General features: G+C 47.2%; 2 protein-coding genes across 10 annotated transcripts in view; one reads left to right on the top strand and one right to left on the bottom strand.

Annotated features, from left to right (window-relative positions):
* PAK3 (p21 (RAC1) activated kinase 3) overlaps positions 1-13,077 on the top strand; it is a 151,018-nt gene extending 137,941 nt beyond the window's left edge. For 5 of the 6 annotated variants that reach the window (XM_054075433.1, XM_054075434.1, XM_054075432.1 and 2 more), the window contains 2 exons: positions 1,048-1,185; positions 2,678-13,077. In XM_054075433.1, coding sequence (XP_053931408.1) covers positions 1,048-1,185; positions 2,678-2,767 — 228 coding nt within the window. In that variant the 3' untranslated portion in view covers positions 2,768-13,077. The remainder of the gene's footprint in view (positions 1-1,047; positions 1,186-2,677) is intronic. The other variant, XM_054075436.1, reaches the window with a different exon arrangement.
* A 2,630-nt stretch (positions 13,078-15,707) lies between these two features.
* CAPN6 (calpain 6) overlaps positions 15,708-21,610 on the bottom strand; it is a 66,705-nt gene continuing 60,802 nt past the window's right edge. For all 4 annotated transcript variants that reach the window (XM_054075878.1, XM_054075877.1, XM_054075879.1 and 1 more), the window contains one exon: positions 15,708-21,255. In XM_054075878.1, coding sequence (XP_053931853.1) covers positions 21,073-21,255 — 183 coding nt within the window. In that variant the 3' untranslated portion in view covers positions 15,708-21,072. The remainder of the gene's footprint in view (positions 21,256-21,610) is intronic.

Below are 21,610 nucleotides of genomic sequence, written 5' to 3'. Positions count from 1 at the left end.
TAACAGATTTAATGTTATCTTCCCTAAAAAAAAACCAAAACCAAACACAAAACCTTTTCTAAAACAGTTTTTTTTGGGAGATGAGCTGTCCCCCAGTTCTTTTTACTGGGAAGCTGGCATGAAACATGGAGGTCATAGTTCCAAGGCAACATAGTCTGTTCTGCTCCTTATCCATTTTTGCTGGAATATTTAGTGAACGTATTTCTTTCATAGCCTAAGAAAGCCACTTTCTCCATATCACCGAGCCTGGGCTTTCAATAACCCAATTGCCAAAGCCTCCCATTTCTTCCCTGGCAGTTTCTGTGACGGAAACATCATTAATGTATTTGCTTAAGTGTCAGAATTAGCCCAGGGTTACCATAGGGATGGAATTACTGATTTTTCTGATTAGACCAATTATTATTTTTCTTTTACCACATAAGTGAAGCCAATTTGGAATTTGGAGACTGCTGACAGACATGGTTGCAGGTGGCTCCTGTCTGCCCTATTATGCATTTTCTTCGTAATATGTTTGTGCTTGCAACTTCTATGTCTGTGTTGAAACTGAGGTTCCAAATGTTTCTGGTTTTCTACCGAAGGAATAAGCTGATGGATTTACTTTTTTTTTCATTTGATTGCCATTTTTATTAAGAATAGAGCAAAAAATTGAATACCTTTGTGGTACGGGAGCTGTGCTTTAGGGACCAGGGAGCACTGCAGAGATGCATTTTATGTAATAATCCTTTGAAATAATATAGTTAGACCAAATTCAGTCTTTAAAATAGCCTGTAAATCTGGTGTCAATACTTGGAGAAGAAAAATGTGCTTTTGCTGATGTAGTTCATATTAACTAGGTCAGCCAATGAAATCGGCTGTCAAGGCAAGATCATGTTTATGTTGGAATGGCTATGTCTGCATCAGGACTTTTTTTGCTGGTATAGAAAAATCATTTTTAACCCTCTGCCAGGGAAGAAACTGCCACTGGAGACTGGGCCTTAAAAAATGAGGTCTATATGAGTGCTTATGGATATGAAAAAAAGATGAAGTCTCGTGTTCCCTTTTTCTTAGGCGCTGTATCTGATAGCTACGAACGGGACACCGGAGCTGCAGAACCCCGAGCGACTTTCCGCTGTGTTTCGTGACTTTCTGAACTGCTGCCTGGAGATGGATGTGGACAGGAGAGGATCTGCCAAGGAACTTCTGCAGGTAAAATGCGAAGTGGCTGCAAGTGAAACAGCTATACGCCGTCACGGGTTTTCTCATCAGCTAGACTCAAAGGCATCATCAGATGGAACCCCCTCATATTAGTGTCTGGTCTTGGTGCTTTTTCAGTAGAAAATAGGTAGAAACTAGGGTTGGAAGGGACCCTTAAATGCCATCCAGTTGGACCCCTTGCAGTAAGCAGGGACATCTTCAGAGCACAGCCACATCCAACTTGGTCTTACATGTTTCCAGGGATGAAGCATCTACCACTTCTCTGGCAACACGTGCCCCCTTTCAACTCAAACCCATTACCCCTCGTTGTATTGCAACAGGCCCTGCTAGAACTCTGTCCCCAGCTTTATTATCAGCCCACTTTAAGTGCTGGTAGGGCGCTATAAAGTCTCCCCACAGCCTGCTCTTCCCCAGGCTAAACAAGCCCAACCCTCTCAGCCTGTCCTCGTACGGGAGGTGCTCCAGCCCTCGGATCATTTTTCTGGCTCTGTTGTGTATCTCGGTAGTATATTCAGTTTTACGTGGTGACAAATTACCTGAAGCTGAATGAAACCATGTATGGAGGCCTGAAATGCCGTTGATGACCAGCGTATAGAGATGTGACTGGGGAGGAACCCGTTGAAATCAGTCACAGCCGAGCAGTCAGAGATTTGGCTGTGGGAAGGCAGGGGCTGTGGAGTGCTTACTTACTGTGAGCATCAGAGGAGCCCCGGCTTGTCCATCCTGCCCCGCTCTGAGAGGTTTCTGCCACCAGAACAGGGATAGCTGAGTGAGGCCTGTCATACCTCCATTTGCTGCCTGGCACAGTTGAGTAGATAAGAACTACAGGTTCACTGCCAGCTTTGGTGGCAGGTAGGGAGTTGCAGCACGTGTTACTGGGCTGTCCTTGCTGTGAAGGTGCCAACCAGCACAGGAAGGGATGGGATGGGATGGTAGACACTGCAACCCAGGGTTGAGTCCATGAGAGCTCTGTCTCCCTGCTCTTGTTTTGGTACTGAAAACCTGTACCTCGGTGGCTTTCAGAACAATACAGAGGCCTAAATACTACAGGGGGTAAACATTTCTAAGAGGCTTCTAAGCCTCTTACTTAAGAACTCTAACTTCTGTTGGAGTTACCTGAGGAATGGTTTACGCCCCTCATCTTTTTGACAACTAAAATAGCCCATGTCTTTAGAAAACAGGAACCAAAGTAAGTATTTTGAGTTTCCTGGAGGGAATAAAGCCCTGCGACAGCAAGCAGCATTCCCAGAGTGCTGGCAGGGCAAAATTCCCAGCAAGCTGAAGACACCTTGATAAATGGATTGAGAGGATTATGGGCCATGTTTGCCTGCAATAGCAAGGTACGGGACATGAAGGTGCAGGTGCAGATGGTCCCCTCAGTGCGATTTCTGCCTACTCCCAGTGCCCAGAGGAATACTGCTTGAGCACTTGACTAACTGAGGTTGGAAAGTAATGGTTCATTTCTGTTTTTTTCTTTGGGCAGCATCCATTTTTAAAATTAGCCAAGCCTCTCTCCAGCCTGACTCCTCTGATCATTGCAGCAAAGGAAGCGATTAAGAACAGCAGCCGCTAGCGCTTCAGGCTGGCTTTCTCCCATGCCAGCTCAGAGCAGGACTGAGAACACAAACTCTATAAAACCTCAACTCTTGTGCTGCAGGACGGATGGATGGATGAACAAACCAACGGTCACAGTCATGGTGGTAGGAGGGAGAACAACCCTGGTCCCTCAAGGAGTAAAAAATTATCATTTGTCTTCTTCCTGCTTTCTGGCTCCTTAATTTATTTTTAAAATTAAACAGGGCTTAAGACAGAGAGGTGGTGACCAAAAATGCTTTGCTGCCTCAGCCATTTCCAAGGTAAAGCAAATTCAGTCGGAAGATTCCCTTCCTTCTCACCCTGTGAATAAGCTGTACATTCACTTTTAAATTGTCAGTTGTTTCTTAAAGATGGAAAGTCTCTTTCATGTTTGGGTTCTTTTTTTTAATATTGTTTGGAATTGGAGAAGGGTCTCATTCATTCATACACTCCAGACTGCGCTGCCTTTTCAATACGGCCCACTCACTGGTATTTGCCCAGTCACAGTACTTTTAGAAGAGAAAGAAAGTGAAATTGCTTTCCAATCAAAAACAAATCAGAAGTGGGGCAGACAAAATATCCTGTTGAGATACAGGCTTTCAGCTGAGAATACATAGTGGTTCGGTTCTTGAGAGTTTGCTTTGTATAACTAATTGTAATCTGTTTGCCTGGATGAGAGCCTTGGTAAAATGGAAAAGCAGAAAGATCAGTCAGTGTGCTCAGAAAAGGCTTGTCTGATGCAAAGTTGTAAGAGAAACGTGAGGTGAGAGCAGGCCCCGGTCCTGCCTGGCACTGAGCCACAGCACGGAGCAGCCTCAGCATCCGCAGAGCCAGGCTGGAGGAAGGCCCATGCAGCAGGCTCTTGCCTCTCCCTGGGAGCAGGCTGAACCATCTCGTATCAGCCAGGCTGGCAGTGGGCTGCTCCCGAGGGAATCGCAGCCCTGCTGTTGGACGCGCAGACTGGCAGGATGAGTCTTGAGTCTGGGCAGGAGTAGAGAGGGGCAGAGCTGAGCGGTGGTGTCACTGCTGAGGATGCCGGCTCTCCCAGTCCTCTTGTAGCTTCTGGGAACGAGTAGGAGCATCTACACCACTCTCAGCAGAGGGAGATGGAGCCAAACTGCTCCGCAGGCTTGTGCGCAGGTGCGTGTCCTTAGGCACACGAGTTCTGCCATGGAAACTGAAGCCAACACAAGTGAGTGACAACTTCCGCAGCTCAGATCGGCACGAGCCAGTGCCGCAGACAGCTCTGGGAGCGAGTGCATCAAAACCTGCAGTTCTGCACTGAGCGAGAGCAAATGGGTGAAATGCAGAGTGGATTGCAGAAATGTTGAGAGGTATGAAGCCTTTCTGCCATCCTGCATACAGCAAGCGCTCCTGAGTGCAGCTCTGAGTTATTGGGATAGAGGGAATCCTGGATAAGACTGAGGATTGTGTTTGACTGGTCAGCTGATTTGTAAGGGAGCAGAATAGTTGAAGTATGCAATTTCTGCTTAATTTATTCATTTCTGAAAGAAGTACACAGTGCGGCTTCACTCAGAAAAAGCATTTGCATGGAGTAATTGTTGCTGTATTTTAGTAGTACAACTAATCAAAGTCCTTCAAAACAACAATTGAAGCAACACCCCTGAGTGAGGAAAAACAAAAAAAGAATAAAACAGCTTCCTGCTGTACATCTTCATGTTTAGGGCTTGTCCTCCGAAGGCTGAGTGGCTAGCCAGGAGGAATGAAGGATGCTTGGGCTGTTCTTGAATTAGGCCGTTAGCTTGTTTGGCTTTGGCTTCTTGTTTGGTTACAGTCTTTGTATTGCAGCTGTCGTTAATCTGCCAACTAACCTACCCTTGCTTGCTCTATGCGTGCCAGTGTCTTTGGCTGAGGTAACCGATGGAGGCAGTGCGCTGAGTTACCGCAGCTAAATATGCGTTGACCTGCCGTCTCAGTGTAGGGAGGGAATGGAGATCCACGTGGCAGCAAAGGCACGAGGATTATTGATGTTTTAGAAACCATGGGAGTGCCTGAGAATGGTCAGGTAGGAATTAGGGCTTCTCCCCCCAAAAATGTGGTGGATCAGTAGCCCAGCTGCAGGGCCTCTACTCCAACGCACATAGCAAGGGAAACAAACAGGGTTCAGTGTTGGGGCTGGTTGTGTTTAGTACCTTTATCCATGATCTGGGTGAGGGGATTGAGTGTTCCTTCAGTCAGTTTACAGATGACACCAAGTTGGGCAGGGCTGCTGATCTGTTTGAGGGCAGGAAGGCTCTGCGGAGGGGTGGGGACAGGCTGGATCTGTGGGTTAAAGCTGATGTATGACATGGAATCAGAATAATTTGGGTTGGAAGGGACCTTAAAGATCATCCAGTTCCAAACCCCCTGCCATGGGCAGGGACACCTCCCACTAGATCAGGCTGCCCCAACTGCACTTTGGTCACAACAGCCACATGCAGCTCTCCAGGCTTGGGGAAGAGTGGCTGGAAAGCTGCACAGCAGGAAAAAAGACCTGGAGCTGGTGGTCAACAGCAGCTGAAGGTGAGCCAGCAGTGGCCTGGGGGACCAAGAAGGCCAACAGCATCCTGGCCTGGATCAGCCACGGTGTGGCCAGCAGGAGCAGGGAAGAGATCATTCCCCGGAATCGGCATTGGTGAGGCCACACCTCGAATCCTGGGTTCAGTTTTGGGCCTCTCAATAAAAGAAAGACATTGAGGGGCTGGAGTGTGTCCAGAGAAGGGGAATGGAGCTGGGGAAGGGTCTGGAGCACAGGGGTTATGGAGAGTGGCTGAGGGACCTGGGGTTGTTTAGTCTGGAGAAGAGGTGGCCAAGGGGAGACCTCATTGCTGCAGCTTCCTGAGAGGAGGTTGTAATGAGGTGGGTGCTGGTCTCTTCTCCCAAGTAACAGGCAATAGGATGAGAGGAAATGGCCTCAAGTTGCATCAGGGAGGTTTAGATTGGATAGTAGGAAAAATGTCTTCACAGCAAGGGTTGTCAAGCACTGGAACGGCTGCCCAGGGAAGTGGTTAAGTCACCATCCCTGGTAAGGTCTTTAATCCCTGGTGGAGGGATTGAGAAGACGTGTGGATGTGGTGCTTAGGGACGCAGTTCAGTGGTGGAGTTGGCAGTGCTAGGTTAAGGGTTGGACTTGGTATCTGCAAGGTCCTTTCCAACCTAACTAATTCTATTATGTTCCTAAGGTTCTGTCTTTTTTGTCCTATTTTTCTCTGTCAGCTCAAGCTGTCTATCTGAGGGAGAGACTTATGGTAAGAAAGAGTAAGTCAGGCTGGAGGTGGGCTGCCCCCTATTTGTAAAGCCTTAGTCACAATGAAACATTTGTATCCCCTGTAAGAGCAATGAAACAAGTGACAATTTCTTTTTCCGGTATAGCTTTTCTTGTTTCCTACCATCAAAGGAACAGACAGCCGTCCTTTAAGAGTAAAACGCTTTCTTATGGCACATATTTCCTGGACATGCAATATAAATTGTCAAGTTAACAGACTACACTATTTGATTGGGTTTTTTCTCTATTTATTTTCTTTACCTACAAGTATTTCAGCATCTCTATATTAAAAAAAAAAAATGCCACCACCTATTTCTCAGAAGTTAAAAGACATGAAAAAAAAAGGAAAATCAAATGGTAGCATCATTTTTGATCACTGTGGACCGCATACAGAATATCATTTTCAAAGACAACTGCTGTAATAAGAGGCCTTACTTTTTATTTCATTAAATACTATATTTATACTCATTAGCATCAGCAAATCTAGGTTTTTCCCCTCTAAAACAAAGTTCCTGGGAGGCAGACAGGATTCAGCAGCAGTAATACCTGCCAGCGGCTGTTTTCCAGATGGCCTGTAATTGCCCAGCTGAGAATGCTGACATGCGGGGAAACACACCTCTAGCATCCCTGCGGCTCTCTGCATCAGCCAGGCTCTGCAACTGAATTCTCAGTCACCAGGTACTGAAAGGTGGCAGCTGCATTTATATCCTTCCAGCACTGATAGCAAATGTGGAAGAGGCATATTAATAAGTTTAAAAAAAGACAACCAAACCCAGTCCTGAGAGGGCAGGTCTTGTATGTTATTTACAGGCTTACACAGTAGGTTAGAATTGACAATAGCATCGACCTTGCAGAAAAGAGATGACTGCTATAAAATCTCTGGAACCATCTTGGGTTCTCTGACTGCTCTCTTCAGATTAAGCAATTAGTTATCTATATATATATATTTGAAGGATTAGAAATAGGCTGTTCCTGCTGCATACTGCATAGGTGAATAGGTTTCCAACACTTGCATTCCAAGGTTTTAAAAGACTGGTTAATTGTCTTTGGTTTTAGATTCATTAAATGGCAAAAAACCCTATGCAGAGGTTGTCTGTGATTCCCATCCCTGCAGTGAAGATGTGTGAAAGTGACCCAATAGCTCGCTGTGGTTTCAAGGGGGTTTGGGGCAGAAGCATGAGAGCAGTAAAGTCAGGGAAGTTTGAGAAGCACAGGAAGGTTATTTATTTAAGAAAACAAAAAAAAAAAAAAGATACCTCTGTAAAATTCCCTGCAGTTCCTGCATGCTGTCCTGGGAGCCTGCACAGGGGTGGGTCTTGGGGTGCTCTTGGTGTTTGATCACAAACTTGGGCCAGAGTTGCACTCTCACTTCTTGTGTGCAGCGCCTTTGAAGTCTGTGTGTGTTTATTCTCTGTCCTTGGCTACTGGTTGGCCGACTTACACTACGCACTAATGAACTCCAGTATTCTTTTTACTTGTCTGTGCTGAGTATTCTTGAGGCCGGTGGCTGCACCTCAGCAAGTCTTTTGGTCAGTCCTCCCCCATGTCCTGCCACTGAAAATGAAGTACATTCCAGTCACCACAAGAAGGGAAGTAAGTATGTACCTGTCTCCTGTCTTGTAGTTGTAGGAAATGGCACCTTGCCCTACTGCCTGTATGGCAGTTATTTATTTCCAGTGTATCGTCATTGGATTAGTGCGGCTGCCGAGTGTCCCTCACGCTGAGCCTGTAAATCCAGGTGTTTCTGAGTCCAGTCATAAGCAAATGCCATGAACAAAGATCCAGAGAGGGTTCTGTATCTCCTACCATTAAAGACAGGAGCCAGTGTTTCTTTGCTTGATGTCCAGGGCACGCACACTAATGCCAGCTTTGCCTTGCTAAACATTATCGAGTTAGTGGTCCACACGCCTTCCCGGGGGACTGTTGTTCATTCATGTGCAGACATGCAGCATCTGGGCGATGGGGCAAGCTGATGAAGACTCATAAATAAGTGTTACAGTTGTTTGGTTTGTTTAGGTTTGTTTCCTCTCCCCTGACCACGTAAATATCTTAAATTTTAGCTCCCAGTTTTCAGGAAGCAGGAAACATCAATGTGTTCCAAAAGAAACCATCCAAGATCTCTTTGAGTGTGATTTGCAATTCAGGGATCTTTAAAACCTCTCCTTGTTTGTGTCCGTCCTTGAGCTGACAGGGTAATTTCTCTTTCTGGCTGAAACGTGCAGAATCCTGCTTATGCATCCTCTCTTTGGATGTGGTTTAGAGCTGATTGCTGTAATCCTAGGTGTGCATTGTGCGTATAAACTGTTATTGGCCCGAGCCTACCGATGGTTGTGTGCACCTTTGGGTGCCAAGAGCCATCTCAAAACATAAAATGGTACCATAGGAAAGAGAAGGATGGATACTTACACGCACTTCATGAGTGCTCTTTGGACTGCTGGCTGGGTATGAGCCATTCTCTCTGCTCAGCAATTTTTCCTAGCAAGCACTTTTATTCTGCTAGAATCTGAGGAAACTGAGGGCAACAGCACTACCTAAAGTCGATAATAGGGAAAATTGTTAATTGTTTTAATAACCTGTGAGCACAGCAGCTTTGGACTGGACAATTTCCCAGCAGAACCCACATCAGCTTCAGCACCTGTGTGTCACGTACATCCTGCTCTCATTGAGAGGCACCGTGTTCTCGGCTGCTTGGAGATCACGCCTGGTTTCTGCACGGCTTGCTGGCAACATTTGCGTTGCCCAGCTTACACAGAGCCAAAAGGACTGCGGTTGGTGGCAAAGGCCTGAGTTGGCAGTCGTGAATTTTAGTCAGAAGAGGTGTTGGGCACATGCACACCCACCTTTGAATCACAGTTCTGATGTTATGAGCTTACACATGCTGGCCACCATAAATAGAGTCTGCTGATTAATGTGGGGTCTGACTGAAGGCTTCCTCTTCCTCTGTTAGTAGTTCTCAGGTGATGACTTGAGCTGGGTGCCTCCAGAGAGGAACTCCCACCCCAACTCATGACTCTCAATTATACCCATATCACCCAGCATCTGATGCCCATGTCCAATCACTTATTTCTGGTCGGAGAGCTCTTGACTTCTTACTGGTTTTCACTGTCACCGGGCTGGCCTTCTTCTGAAGTTACTTTACTCTCTTGGACTTGTCTCCTTGGTTCTTATCTTCTGCCCATATCAGACAGAAAAGGACCTGGGCATGCTGGTCAACAGCAGCTGAACATGAGACAGCAGTGGCCCAGGGGGCCAAGGCAGCCAACAGCATCCTGGCCTGGATCAGCCACAGTGTGACCAGCAGGAGCAGGGAAAGGATCATCCCCCTGTGCTCAGCATTGGTGAGACCGCACCTCAAATCCTGAAGGTGAGCCAGCAGTGGCCTGGGGGACCAAGAAGGCCAACAGCGTCCTGGCCTTGGATCAGCCACGGTGTGGCCAGCAGGAGCAGGGAAAGGATCGTCCCCCCGGACTCGGCATTGGTGAGGCTGCACCTCGAATCCTGGGTTCAGTTTTGGGCCTCTCAATACAAGAAAGACATTGAGGGGCTGGAGTGTGTCCAGAGAAGGGGAATGGAGCTGGGGAAGGGTCTGGAGCACAGGGGTTATGGAGAGTGGCTGAGGGATCTGGGGTTGTTTAGTCTGGAGAAGAGGTGGCCAAGGGGAGACCTCATTGCTGCAGCTTCCTGAGAGGAGGTTGTAATGAGGTGGGTGCTGGTCTCTTCTCCCAAGTAACCCGCAATAGGATGAGAGGAAATGGCCTCAAGTTGCATCAGGGAGGTTCAGATTGTATAGCAGGAAAAACGTCATCACAGCAAGGGTTGTCAAGCACTGGAACAGTCTGCCCAGGGGAAGAGGTGGAGTCACCATCCCTAGATATCTTCAAAAGATGTGTGGCTCTGGTGCTTGGGGACCGTGGCTAAGTGGTGGCTTGGCAGCATGAGATTAACAGTTGGACTTGATGATCTTAAAGGTCTTTTCCAACCTAAGTGCAGCTGTGAGTCTGCTTGCCCAATTCAGCTACTTTTGTGTTGGCAGCTTTACTTTTATCAGAAAGTTCTTGGTCAGCTCTTGCAGCCTAAAGCTTCAACTACTTCAGGTACTCGTGCTAAGCTTTTAACGCTAAACCAAACTACTCAGAAGACTTCAGTTCATCAAATTTCTTCTGTAACTCTGAGGGAGGGAAGAGTGAACACTGAGAATATGAGTATTGTTTGTGTCACTTCCACTCTCTCCTTCAGTCCTTTCAGGGGCTCAAACAGAAGAAAAATGAAGCTGAGTCTTACTTCTCACAGGTCTTGCTCTTTGCAGTCTCTGTGCTTAACTGATTTTGTCCCTTTCTGTGCCCTCTGTTCCTCCTATGCTCAGTGGCTGCTAACCAGGACTGTGTAACTGACTCAGATAAAGTGCTTGAGATCCTCATTTCTCTGCTCTTTGAACTGCCTGTTTACAGCTGCCTTTTGAATCTGCAAGCCTGGTCTGGAGTGTTATCACCTCCATTTTGTGCATACCGTCCAAAGCCCAGGGCCTGCCACCTGAAATCTGTGCTTGTACTGAGGGCTCCCCGGTGCCTCAGGCTGGTGTGACACTATTGCAAACATGAGGGAATAGTGGCAGGTTGGTTTTAAAGTCGGGTCCTTTTGCTGCTGCATATTGTATGTCATTTGTTCAGCCCAGCAACAGACTTGTGGATCAGATGCAGGCACTGCTGCTACTCCCACTGAAGTCGGTGTGCGTTTGGTGGTTGGCTTCAGTGACGGCAGAACTGGTTGCTTAATAAACTGATGCTGATGACGCCCTGGGTACTGGGGGCCAGAGGTATCCCTCGGCTGAGTGGAAGGGAGCTGCCCATTGCTCTTGTTCTCCATCACACGAAGCTGTCCAGCTCAGAAGTAGGTCAACATAGCAAACATGAAGCATGCAAATGTCTTACATTCATGTCTGTTGAGATCTCTGACCTTTGAGCTTAAGGTGCACAAAGGCAATTGCTTTTTGTCACACTGTTTATATTAGTGTTAAGCAATGCTGCTAAATTTGTCTGTAGCACAGCAACAGGGAAAAAAAAGCCTCTCAGCTCTTCAGGAGCGACTCTGATAAGCTGCCGGTGTCTGCCTTAGCAGGTAAGCAAGCAGAAGAGGAGCTGCTGTAGATGGGAACTAGCAGCAAAGGACTGCACACACCGTAGCCCCCCCTTGAAGAGAGCAACTCCTCCTTGGGCAGAGCCCAGCCTCAGTGGCCACACCGGGAGTTATTGTGGTTGCACTGGTGCTGCGCCTGCACTGCAGGTGCTGTGCGTACAGACATACATTTGGGAAGATCTACAAAAGACTTCTGCAACTCTTGGCTGGAAAGGGAAATAAGCAATGCTAAACTCCAGTTTAGTCCGAAGCAACCAGTTTACACCTACAATGGTGTCTGCTAGATTTTTTTTTCTTTTCAGGGTATCCAGACAAAAGGAAACAGAGGAGGAGCCTACATTTTCATTGTTTATCAGAAATGTATCTCATTTTGCTGTACATTCCTTTTTTTAGGACGTGTTATCTGTTACAAAAAAAAAAAAAAAAAAAACAAAGAAAAAACAGAAAAAAAGCAAAAGATAAAAACAAATGTGTAGTGAAAAATCTGTAACTTTGGATTAAGAGGTAACTGATCTTTTTAAAAAGAGAACTAAGTTATTTACTTTGTAAATGTGCTGATGGCATGGATCCATCTTACTGACCTCAGCATCCTTTTTTTTAAGATTTTGGGTTTTGTTTCCAATATTAAGTTATTTTAAATTGTGGTTGAAGCAATAGAAAATTGAAATATGGATTGTGCATGACTGTGTCTTGAGTGTAAAAATATTGCAGTTTGAAACTTGGACCTAAAGTATTGCAAATAAAGGTTATAAATACCATTGGAGTGTGTGACTGCAGCTTTTCCTATAGGAGGTGCTGGTGCTGTTTGACAAATTAGTGTCAGGGCTGCCTGATACACCAGCCTGGATCATCTGCAGCTCCCAAAAGACTGCGTGGCCATATGTGCTTGTAGTTTTGTCCTATGCCACTACCATATAATATCATGAAATAGGACTCAGCTGCCAGGGCCCCGTATTTACCCTCTGCTATGGGAGTTCCTTGTATCTTGTGTCCACAAAAGCAGACTGGCTACCTTTCTACTGCTCCCCAGTTTGCACAATGCCAGAGTGTGCGATCTTTCCAATGAGTTGTGTTTCTACTGTTCCATAAAGAACCAATACGTCCTCCAGATGTATAAGTGGAATTCCGCAGGTGGTGATTAGCCACGCTTCCTGCCCAGAAATCTTTAGAACTGCTTATAGAACACCAGTCACTTCAGCTCTTGTCCTGCTGCAAAGCACCTGCTCGAGAGGGATGCTGGGATTAGAGGCACAGAGGTAACCTGGGCCCAGTGACTCTGCTGCTACAGCTGTGCTGTCTGCATCGCCATGGTCTCATCTAGCAGATGCCCTCTATCTGAGGGTTTCACTCCTCTGTACCAGCACTGGAGGAAGGCGAGTAGGGTCTCCAGCCCACTGTGTAGGTAGGGATATGCACCCCCACATTCTACCCCAGCCTGGCTTCCAGGCCAGGTTCTGTCTCATTCACACATGGTTCAGTGCCCCGGTGTGACTCCGGCCTCTCTCTGCCACCTGCCACAAGCCCTGCCGAGGCCGCCCTACCTCCAGCTCCCCCTTCAGCTGCCTCCCCCGGCCAAGCCCGGCCCTCACTGTTGCTCAGTGCCCACTGGCCCTCAGCTGTGCTCTGCAGCCCTGGGCTCCGGCACCTCTGGCTCTCACTCAGCCCTTCAGCCTGCACGGCTGGGGGGGTGTGAAGAACCCCAGCAGCCGCAGGAAGGCAGGACAGCCTGGTCCAGAGTGCCAGCTAACAGCCTGCACCGTGGCCACAGGGAAAGGCCACACAGACCTGTGCACACACAAGAACGCTCCTTCTGGAGCTCTATAAAGCTGGCTAGGGAGGCTGGGGAGTTATGTCTGCTGTCACAGATGCATATACGTGTGCTCCCCCAGACAGTTCTGTGTCTAACAATGTATACATCAATATTCTTCAATGTGTGTGTGTGTGTGTGTGTGTACATACACACACACACACACACACACACATGAAAGACCCTTATCTATGTAACTGCAGGTGTCTGTGTATGCACACAGAGAGAAAATCAAATAACAAACTCTACTTATATCTATACACTATAGTATGCAATGTATGTCTTTTATAACTGCATAAAAATATGTATACATACCCATATATTTTAAAAAATACACTTAGATAGTATAAATGGCAAGAGAGTGATGTAATTATGTACTGGTATCTACATGGTGTGCGTGTATAAAATAAAGCTAATACTACTTTAATGCTAAAAAACATAAATGGTGAGAGAAAGCATATGATGTGTTTATAAAAGGGTCACAATGACAGACGCATATGTAACACATGGCCTTTTACATGTACAATATATACATATATGAAATATATACATATATTAAACATATCTATATATATATGTATCTATATATTAAACATATATATACATATATTAAACATATATAGTCACAAAGAGAGAGAGAGCATGCCTTACTTCACTATATAACCCACTAGCTCTATACATCTGTATACAAACATGGTGAGACCTTAATTTAAATGAACAAAATAATCTCATGCTGTAGCTATATAGGTAGAGTATAGCACATATAGATATATATAAAAACTATAAATAGGCATATATACACATATATATGAAGCCCTTATACTCTTTCCCTAGTGATCTATTTTATATGTACACACACACCCTTGGAATGATATAATACACTCTCTTGCTAGATACACGTACAATATAGTACACACCATAATTTTATGTGTATAATATAGTGACCTTCCAGTACCTGAAGCGGCTACAAGAAAGCTGGAGAGGGACTGTTTACAAAGGCTCGTGGTGATAGGATGAGGGGCAATGGGTATAAACTGGAGAGGGGCAGATTTAGACCAGACATAAGGAGGAATTTCTTCACCATGAGAGTGGTGAGGCCCTGGCACAGGTTACCCAGAGCAGTGGTGGCTGCCCCATCCCTGGAGGTGTTCAAGGCCAGGTTGGATGGGCCTTGGGCAGCCTGAGCCAGTGGGAGGTGTCCCTGCCCATGGCATGGGGGTTTGGATATGGATGATGTTTAATGTCCCTTCCAACCCAAACTATTCTACTATTCCATCATTCTAGAATATATATCTATTAATATATGCACCCACCTACATATTAATAAAATATATGATAAAATATATACTGTGTTCTCTGTATGTATATATAGTATATTTTTATGTATAATAACTATATATATTCAGAGAGCCTCACATAACTACATAACTCCACAAAGATGATCCGAGGGCTGGAGTACCTCTTGTACAAAGACAGGCTGAGCGAGTTGGGGTTGTTCAGTCTGGAGAAGAGAATTTCTGGGGAGACCTTAGAGCAGCTTTCAGCACTGAATGGGGCTCCGGGAAAGCTGGGGAGGGGCTCTTGATCACGGGGTGCAGAGATGGGACAATGGTTAATGGTTTTCAGCTGAAAGAGGAGAGATTGAGATGAGATCTAAGTTATAAATGTTTTGCTGTGGTGGTGGGGAGGCCCTGGCCCAGGTTGCCCAGAGCAGTGGTGGCTGCCTCATCCCTGGAGGTGTTCAAGGCCAGGTTGGATGGGGCTTGGAGCCCCTGATCCAGTGGGAGGTGGTCTTGAGCATGGCAGGGAGTGGGATGGAGTGGGCCTTGAGGCCTCTTCCCACTCAAGCCGTTCTGATCCTCTGTGTACGCGCATACACACAGAGACCCTTAAATCACATTCCCTCTCTCTCAGCAGTGTATGTATATGTATCTATAGTGTATCTATATGCGTATATACAGTGTGCAGCCATCTACAGTGCATGCACTGCCTGCTTTTATGTACTCCAAGCACACAGAGCGCTCTCTAGCACGCCCAGCCCGCCCTCTGCACAGTTCCCCCCCGCACACCCCGCTCCGCGCCGGGGCCGGCGCGGCTCACACCCCGCGGGCTATAAAGCACAGTCCTCCCCCCGCTCAGCAACTCGCCCAGGCAAAATGGCGGCCGCGCCCCTCCCTGCAGCGCGGGCGGCGGCGCGCGGGCGCCCCCCAGCGGCGGGTGGGGCTGAGGCGGCTCTGAGCACCACGGGCGGGCGGGGCTGAGGGGGGGAGAGCCGAGACCGCCGAGTCCAACCGGAGGTGTGGGATTGTTAAACCAGATCCGGCCGTACCTCTGTGTGTAATATATAGGATAGCATATGATCATAATATTATCATATTATATATCATTAAACTATAGGAATCATAGGATAGTTTGGGTTGGAAGGGACCTGAAAGCCCATCCAGTTCCACCCCCTGCCATGGGCAGGGACACCTCCCACTGGCTCAGGCTGCCCAAGACCCATCCAACCTGGCCCTGAACACCTCCAGGGACGGGGCAGCCACAGCTTCCCTGGGCAACCTGGGCCAGGGACTCACCACTCTCATCATGAAGAAATTCCTCCTCATGTCCAGTCTAAATCTGCCCCCCTCCAGTTTAAACCCATTGCCCCTCATCCTATCACTAGAAGCCTTTTTGAACAGTCCCTCTCCAGCTTTCTTGTAGCTGCTTCAGGTACTGGAAGGTCGCTATAAGATCTCCTCAGAGCCTTCTCCAGGCTGAACAACCCCAACTCTCTCAGCCTGTCCTCATACAGGAGGTGCTCCAGCCCTCAGATCATCTTTGTAGCCTCCTCTGGACCCATTCCAACAGCTCCATCTCCTTCTTATGTTGAGGATTCCAGAACTGGACACAATACTCCAGATGAGGTCTCAGAAGAGAGGAACAGAGGGGCAGAGTCCCCTCCCTCGCCCCGCTGGCCATGCTTCTTTTGATACAGCCCAGGACATGGTTGGTTTCTGGGCTGCGAGCACACATTGCCGGCTCATGTCATGCTTCTCATCATCCAGCAGCCCAAGCCTTTCTCTGCAGGGCAGCTCTCCATCACATCATCCCACATCCTGTGTTGAACCCAGGGACTGCCCCAACCCAGGTGTAGGACCTTGCACTTGACCTTGTTGAACCTCATGAGGTTCACACAGACCCACTTCTCCAGCCTGTCCCAGTCTCTCTGGATGCCATCCCGTCTTTCCAGTGTGGTAACTGCACCCTCAGCTTGGTGTCATCTGCAAACTTGCTGAAGATGCACTCAATCTCACTGTCTATATCATTGATGAAGATATTAAACAGCACTGGTCCCAGTATGGACCCCTGAGGGACACCACTCATTGCAGATCTCCATCTGGACTTCTAGCCATTGACCACTACTCTCTGAGATCCAGCCGTATTAAACCAGATCCACCCATACCAGTGTGTTATTAAACCAGATCCCCCAGCATCTTGCCCACCCAACTTTTAAACCACTCCAGGGCTGGGGGCTCCACCACTGCCCTGGGCACTTGTCCCAGTGCTGCAAACTCCTTCAGTGAAGACAATTTTTCCCAATATCCAATCTAAACCTCTCCCTGGTGCAGCTTGAGGCCATTCCCTCTCATCTTATCATTACTTGGGAGAAGAGACCAGCACCCACCTCACCACAACCTCCTTTCAGGACTGCAGAGAGCGATGAGTTCTCCCCTCAGCCTCCTCCAGGCTAAAAAGCCCCATTCCCTCAGCCTCTCCCTTAACCTGTGTGCTCCAGACCTTTCTCCACCCTCGTTGCCCATTTCTGGACACGCTCCAGTGCCTCAGTGCAAAGGTAGGAGCTGTGGCTCCTAGCACAGTGCCTGCCCAGCCATGCCAGGCTTGACGCCAACTCTTTTGGAGTGGGAGAGACCTTCAGCCTTCATAACTCCTACCAATATGAGCAGCACTGACCTGGCAGTACCAGCAATCGTTTTTGCCCCAGAAGTTGGAAGAGATGACAACACAGTACTCAAAATGCTGGCTGGAAGCTACAGTGCTGGCCACTCAACATTAACATCTGGGACCACTCTCTGCACCGCAACCAGAATACGATGGTGTGGGAGTCAGGCTATCTGTCTTCCCTGCAGCCTCCTAGAGTGAAAATTCAAAACAGAGAGGATTTAGTTGAGACAAACAGCAAAAATATGGGTGAGGTGGAGCTCTTCTGCCAAGAGCACTGCTGTGTGCCATGCTCAGCAAAGTCCATCCATTAGTCCTGCAAAGGAGACAAATAAGGATCAGCCTAAGCCTAATGGGGCCAGTGGGCAGCCACAGCGACTCAGAGGGCTCATCACTGTGGAGGGAAGAGGTGAAAGGAATGGGAAGGCAGAAGTGAGGACAAAAAATGAGCTTTATTACAATAAACAGCATTTTCAGTAAACAAAATTTTCAGCCTGGGGCCGAGGAGTGGGCCTGAATTACACTGTAAAATCTAACAGGGCTCCCGAGACACTGCTGTTGCGCAGCCAGGGACAGGATGAGTCCCCAGACCTGAGGCTTGGTCTTTATAAGGGTGAGGGACAGCCAGGAAGGCTACAGAATGATGGAGGCCACAATGAGCTGGGAACTCATGTGGCAAAAGTAGGAAACAGGTAGGAAGTAAAAGGCATGCGGGGGGGGGGGAGAGAACTGTTCAGTGAACAGCTGAGATACATTTTTCTTCTTGAGCAAGCTTAATTGATGTCAATTGGGTTCATCCCAGAACGATTTCTTTTATCTGAAACCAGCTGTTTCATTTCAGAAATTACTGAACACGGTTTTGGGTTTTTTAACCTTTTATTTAAGTTACTTCATATTGAAAAATATAGAGAGGCTGAAATGAAACATTTTCCAACTATTGCCCTCTTTTAATTTTTGGAAGCCAAAACTCTCTGCTGAAGGTGGCCCAAGCATATACATAAATGCAGGCCCCCATAAAAACACTCTTCATTTTCACACAAGTTACCACTAATTCGTGAAAAATACTGCCCAGCTCTGGTAACACCTGGTCTTAAATGCCTGTGTCTGTCTGAAAAGGCAAGCTCATCTCAAAAATATAGCATCTACCTTGCCTGTAAACCAAAACCCTATGGACCTGGCTTTGCTTTCAGTGCATGGCAAGATGTACAACAGGGAAAAGAGCCCACAGAGCAGTAGGCACCATTCCCTATCTGGCTTGGGCTCTCCTGCAGGCAGCAGTGCAAGCCCCTTTCAGCCTGGTCTTACCTTGGCTTCCCTTGGGATTGCTGCCATCTCCCATGTGCTTGGGTGGGAGGAGAAGCCAGAAGCATCTGCAAATCAGCACAGCCAGACATGTTCCCAGGTTGGATCAGCTCCTGCTGAAGGGTGAATTCTGCCTGCTACAACTATTTCCAAAAATTAATAAATGCAGAGGTAAAGACATTCTGCATGCCTGAGCCTCTCACAGCTACCAGCACTGGACTGCGATTCCCTCAGGGCAACACTGAGAGCAACAGAGCTCCATTTCCAGCCCAGTCTGCAGCTGGTGTTCAGCAGGCCTCTGCCCCCATGATGGAGACGAACTGTGAGAACGTCTTGAGCTGACATAATTATCATAAAAATCATCACCTTTACCCACTCCAACCTGAGTTCCCTCCTTGCCAGGCTGCACATGACAAAGAACGGCTGGTCAAACTCTCTCTGCCCCGCTGACGCTGGAGACAACCCTTATGCTGATGCTGAAATGGTGTTCAAAGAACACAGCCAAGAGACTCCCCATCCAGCTCGGAGGTGAGATGACTTTGTGGCCTCAATGAGCTCAAGCCAGCTCTTGGATCAGGCAAATATCGGAGCAGGGACACATAAGCCTCCAGTCTCCTCCCAGTTGCCTCAGTCCACAGAAGGGAGAGCAGCCTGGCTGTACTGGTTGCTGTCGCTGAGAGGAGCCTTCTTCAGGCTAAACACTGACCCAAATCAATCAGCTGACCAAGTCAACCCCTCCTTACTGCACCCATCTCTTAGGGAACAGCCCCTGGAGAAAAGTCTAACATAGGAGTGACATGATGTGTTCTGCTCTGCCACAGTCTACTCTCCTGCATGCCTTGCTGCCCTATGAGCTTCAGTGCAGAGCTTTAATGCTGAAATGCCAGCACAGTGCTCTCCACCCCTGTGGTGAAGATGAATCAACAGGCTGCAGCCACCACTTGCCACTCCACTGAGAAGCAGCTACCGTGGCATAAAACAGTGTGTAAGGAAAAGCAGGACAAACAGGTCTTAGTGCAGGGCTAGGACAGCCACACCGAGCTGCAGATCCCTGTGTGGCTTGCTGAAATTCTGGCCTGTACAAGAAAGTTCATGCTTTTTTTTTTTAAAAAAAAAATGCAGTTTATAAATATGTCCGAGAACAAGCAACTCTGAAGCTATGAGTTTACAGAGAATTACGCTTGCCTGTGGGGCTGTGAACCGCGTGTAGTTCACATCTGACAAATGCTCTGCATGCAAAATGGTTTGAGCCCACGCTGTTTAAAAAGAAAGCTGGATTTAGGTACTTGGTACATGCAACTAAGCTGATGGTGGTATAATACCATTCATAGCCTTACATTCCACCTCCGTTATGTCAGAGAAAGTAGCGATCCTTTTGGACACCTGAGGAGACTTCAAAACCTTTTGTGGAAACATTAATCTTCTCGAGGCCATTTTATAAATTATAAAAATTACCCCAAATGGCTGAAGTGGTTCACAGAAATCCAAGTTTCCTGGCTGTACAAAAGGCAAACAGTGATCCTTCAGCTTCACTTTCAAGACCAGAATTTGCAACCATATAAAACCCATTTCCAAGAGTTCTAGAACAGTGAGCCTCTAACACTGCCAGTATCACTGCACAGCATGACGACACTGAAATGCCTATGAGGAAATCCTGCTGGTGGAATATACTCAAAAGTTAAAAGAAAGTTTGTACCAACCCTGCTTTGAAGAAAAAGTGAAAGGATACGTGTCCTTCATTATACCCCAAGTTGAAGTTCAACAAAAACATCACCTCTGCCAGCAATAAACAGATACAAAATATTGAGTGAAACCTCATACCTTCCAGGGCACAGCATTTTGTTTTACAAACCTATCCTTGCTGCAAGCTAATTTTGTGCTCTCTCACTTTGGTGCTACCCATCATATCTAATGAAGCAAAGGGAGCATCGCTTCATTTTTAGCATCATGTAGATTAAACAAAGCCTCCTTAGCAAGGAGGCTCCCATTATTGAATTTGTCCTCTGAGCAAAACCACAGAGGTGCCTTTCTCTTCGCCAGACATATCAACTTGGGAGTCAGCTTGAGGTGGAGAGTAGAAGAGTAAGAGAGTCATTTTGAAATCCTTTATGCAGGCAACACTGTTATTTGCTGTAGTGTTTAAATAGGCACTGCAAGACCTGCCCTTCTGTTTTAATGTTGCCCTGGCATGCCTGGTCTTAAGGCTATGACCTAGGACTGAACTTGAATAATGACATTTTTTCCAAGGACAGAAACATTTGACCTGTAGCAGTAACAATGAAATTCATCAATAATTTCATATCATATGGATAAGAATTCCAGTCAAAGCTTAAAAAAAATCCCCGTCCTAAATACAGCCTTGCAGTGGACAAGGAGCGAGCCATGTGAATCCACCTCGTGCTTGCCACCCCACGAACCTGCTGGTATGTGACCACGGAGATGCAGCCATCCTGCCTGCATCCAGTACCGCTGCTAAGAACAGATGACGATGTGCTGGGAACCTGTGAGAACAGTCACATTTGCTTCCAGCTTATGTGACGAGAGCTCCTTAAAGATGCTGTGGGGGAAGATGGTCACATCTTAATGAGCTTATCTGCTAACATTCAGTTTGGCCCCTCTTCTACTGTATTTGCTGCATCAGGAACATATATATATGTATAAATGTGTATTCTTCCCTCTATAAAAGCCTCTCTCCCCATTATCCATGATAATGTGGAGAGTTAGAGGGCTTTTTCCTTTTAAAGCGATTATGATTATGTGCAACCTTTGCTCCCGAGTCATTCACACAGAAAGCACAGACAAGCCCCCCTGCTGCGAGGTGACAGCTCTGTCTGGCTCTGCAGGGCTTTGGTATTCATAGCTCCACGAGGTCATCGCTGGAAAAAACCTTGATGGTGATGCGACCTGGCACCTCGACTGCTTCTCCGCTTCCTCTCCCTTGGAGCTGCAGAGTCTGCTGTTCTCTGGGGTCGTTGGGTGAAGCTGTCAGCACCGCCTGTCCGAGGAACTGGTCACACAAGATGTTGCTGTTCCAGACCTAGAGACAAGGGAACAGAAATAAACCCAGCCAAAGCAGTGCTTCTGTGACTCTCCACCTGAGAGGGTTGTGCTGGAGGAGGGTCATTCCCATTAAACCATTGAAAAAGCTGTAAAGAGAGGGCATCCATCTAAATTTAGCTAATTGTCTAGAGAGCATGTGGGAGATTCTGGATTTGCATGCTCATTTACATACACTATGCAAATAAGGAGCTAAATGCAGCTTTTTGCTTTCTAGGTCACAGCTAGCCTAGAAGAGGATTAAAAATTACCTGTTTGAGCTCATCAGCAGTAAAAATCTACATGTGATCAGCCAGTCTGTGCCACTCTGCCTGCTTGTGCTCATCTCTGCAGCG

The sequence above is a fragment of the Cuculus canorus genome, chromosome 10, assembly GCF_017976375.1.
Source record: "Cuculus canorus isolate bCucCan1 chromosome 10, bCucCan1.pri, whole genome shotgun sequence".
Lineage (NCBI taxonomy): Eukaryota > Metazoa > Chordata > Aves > Cuculiformes > Cuculidae > Cuculus > Cuculus canorus.
The sequence above is the reverse complement of the archived record's forward strand: the minus strand, read 5'-3'. Positions and strand labels throughout refer to the sequence as shown.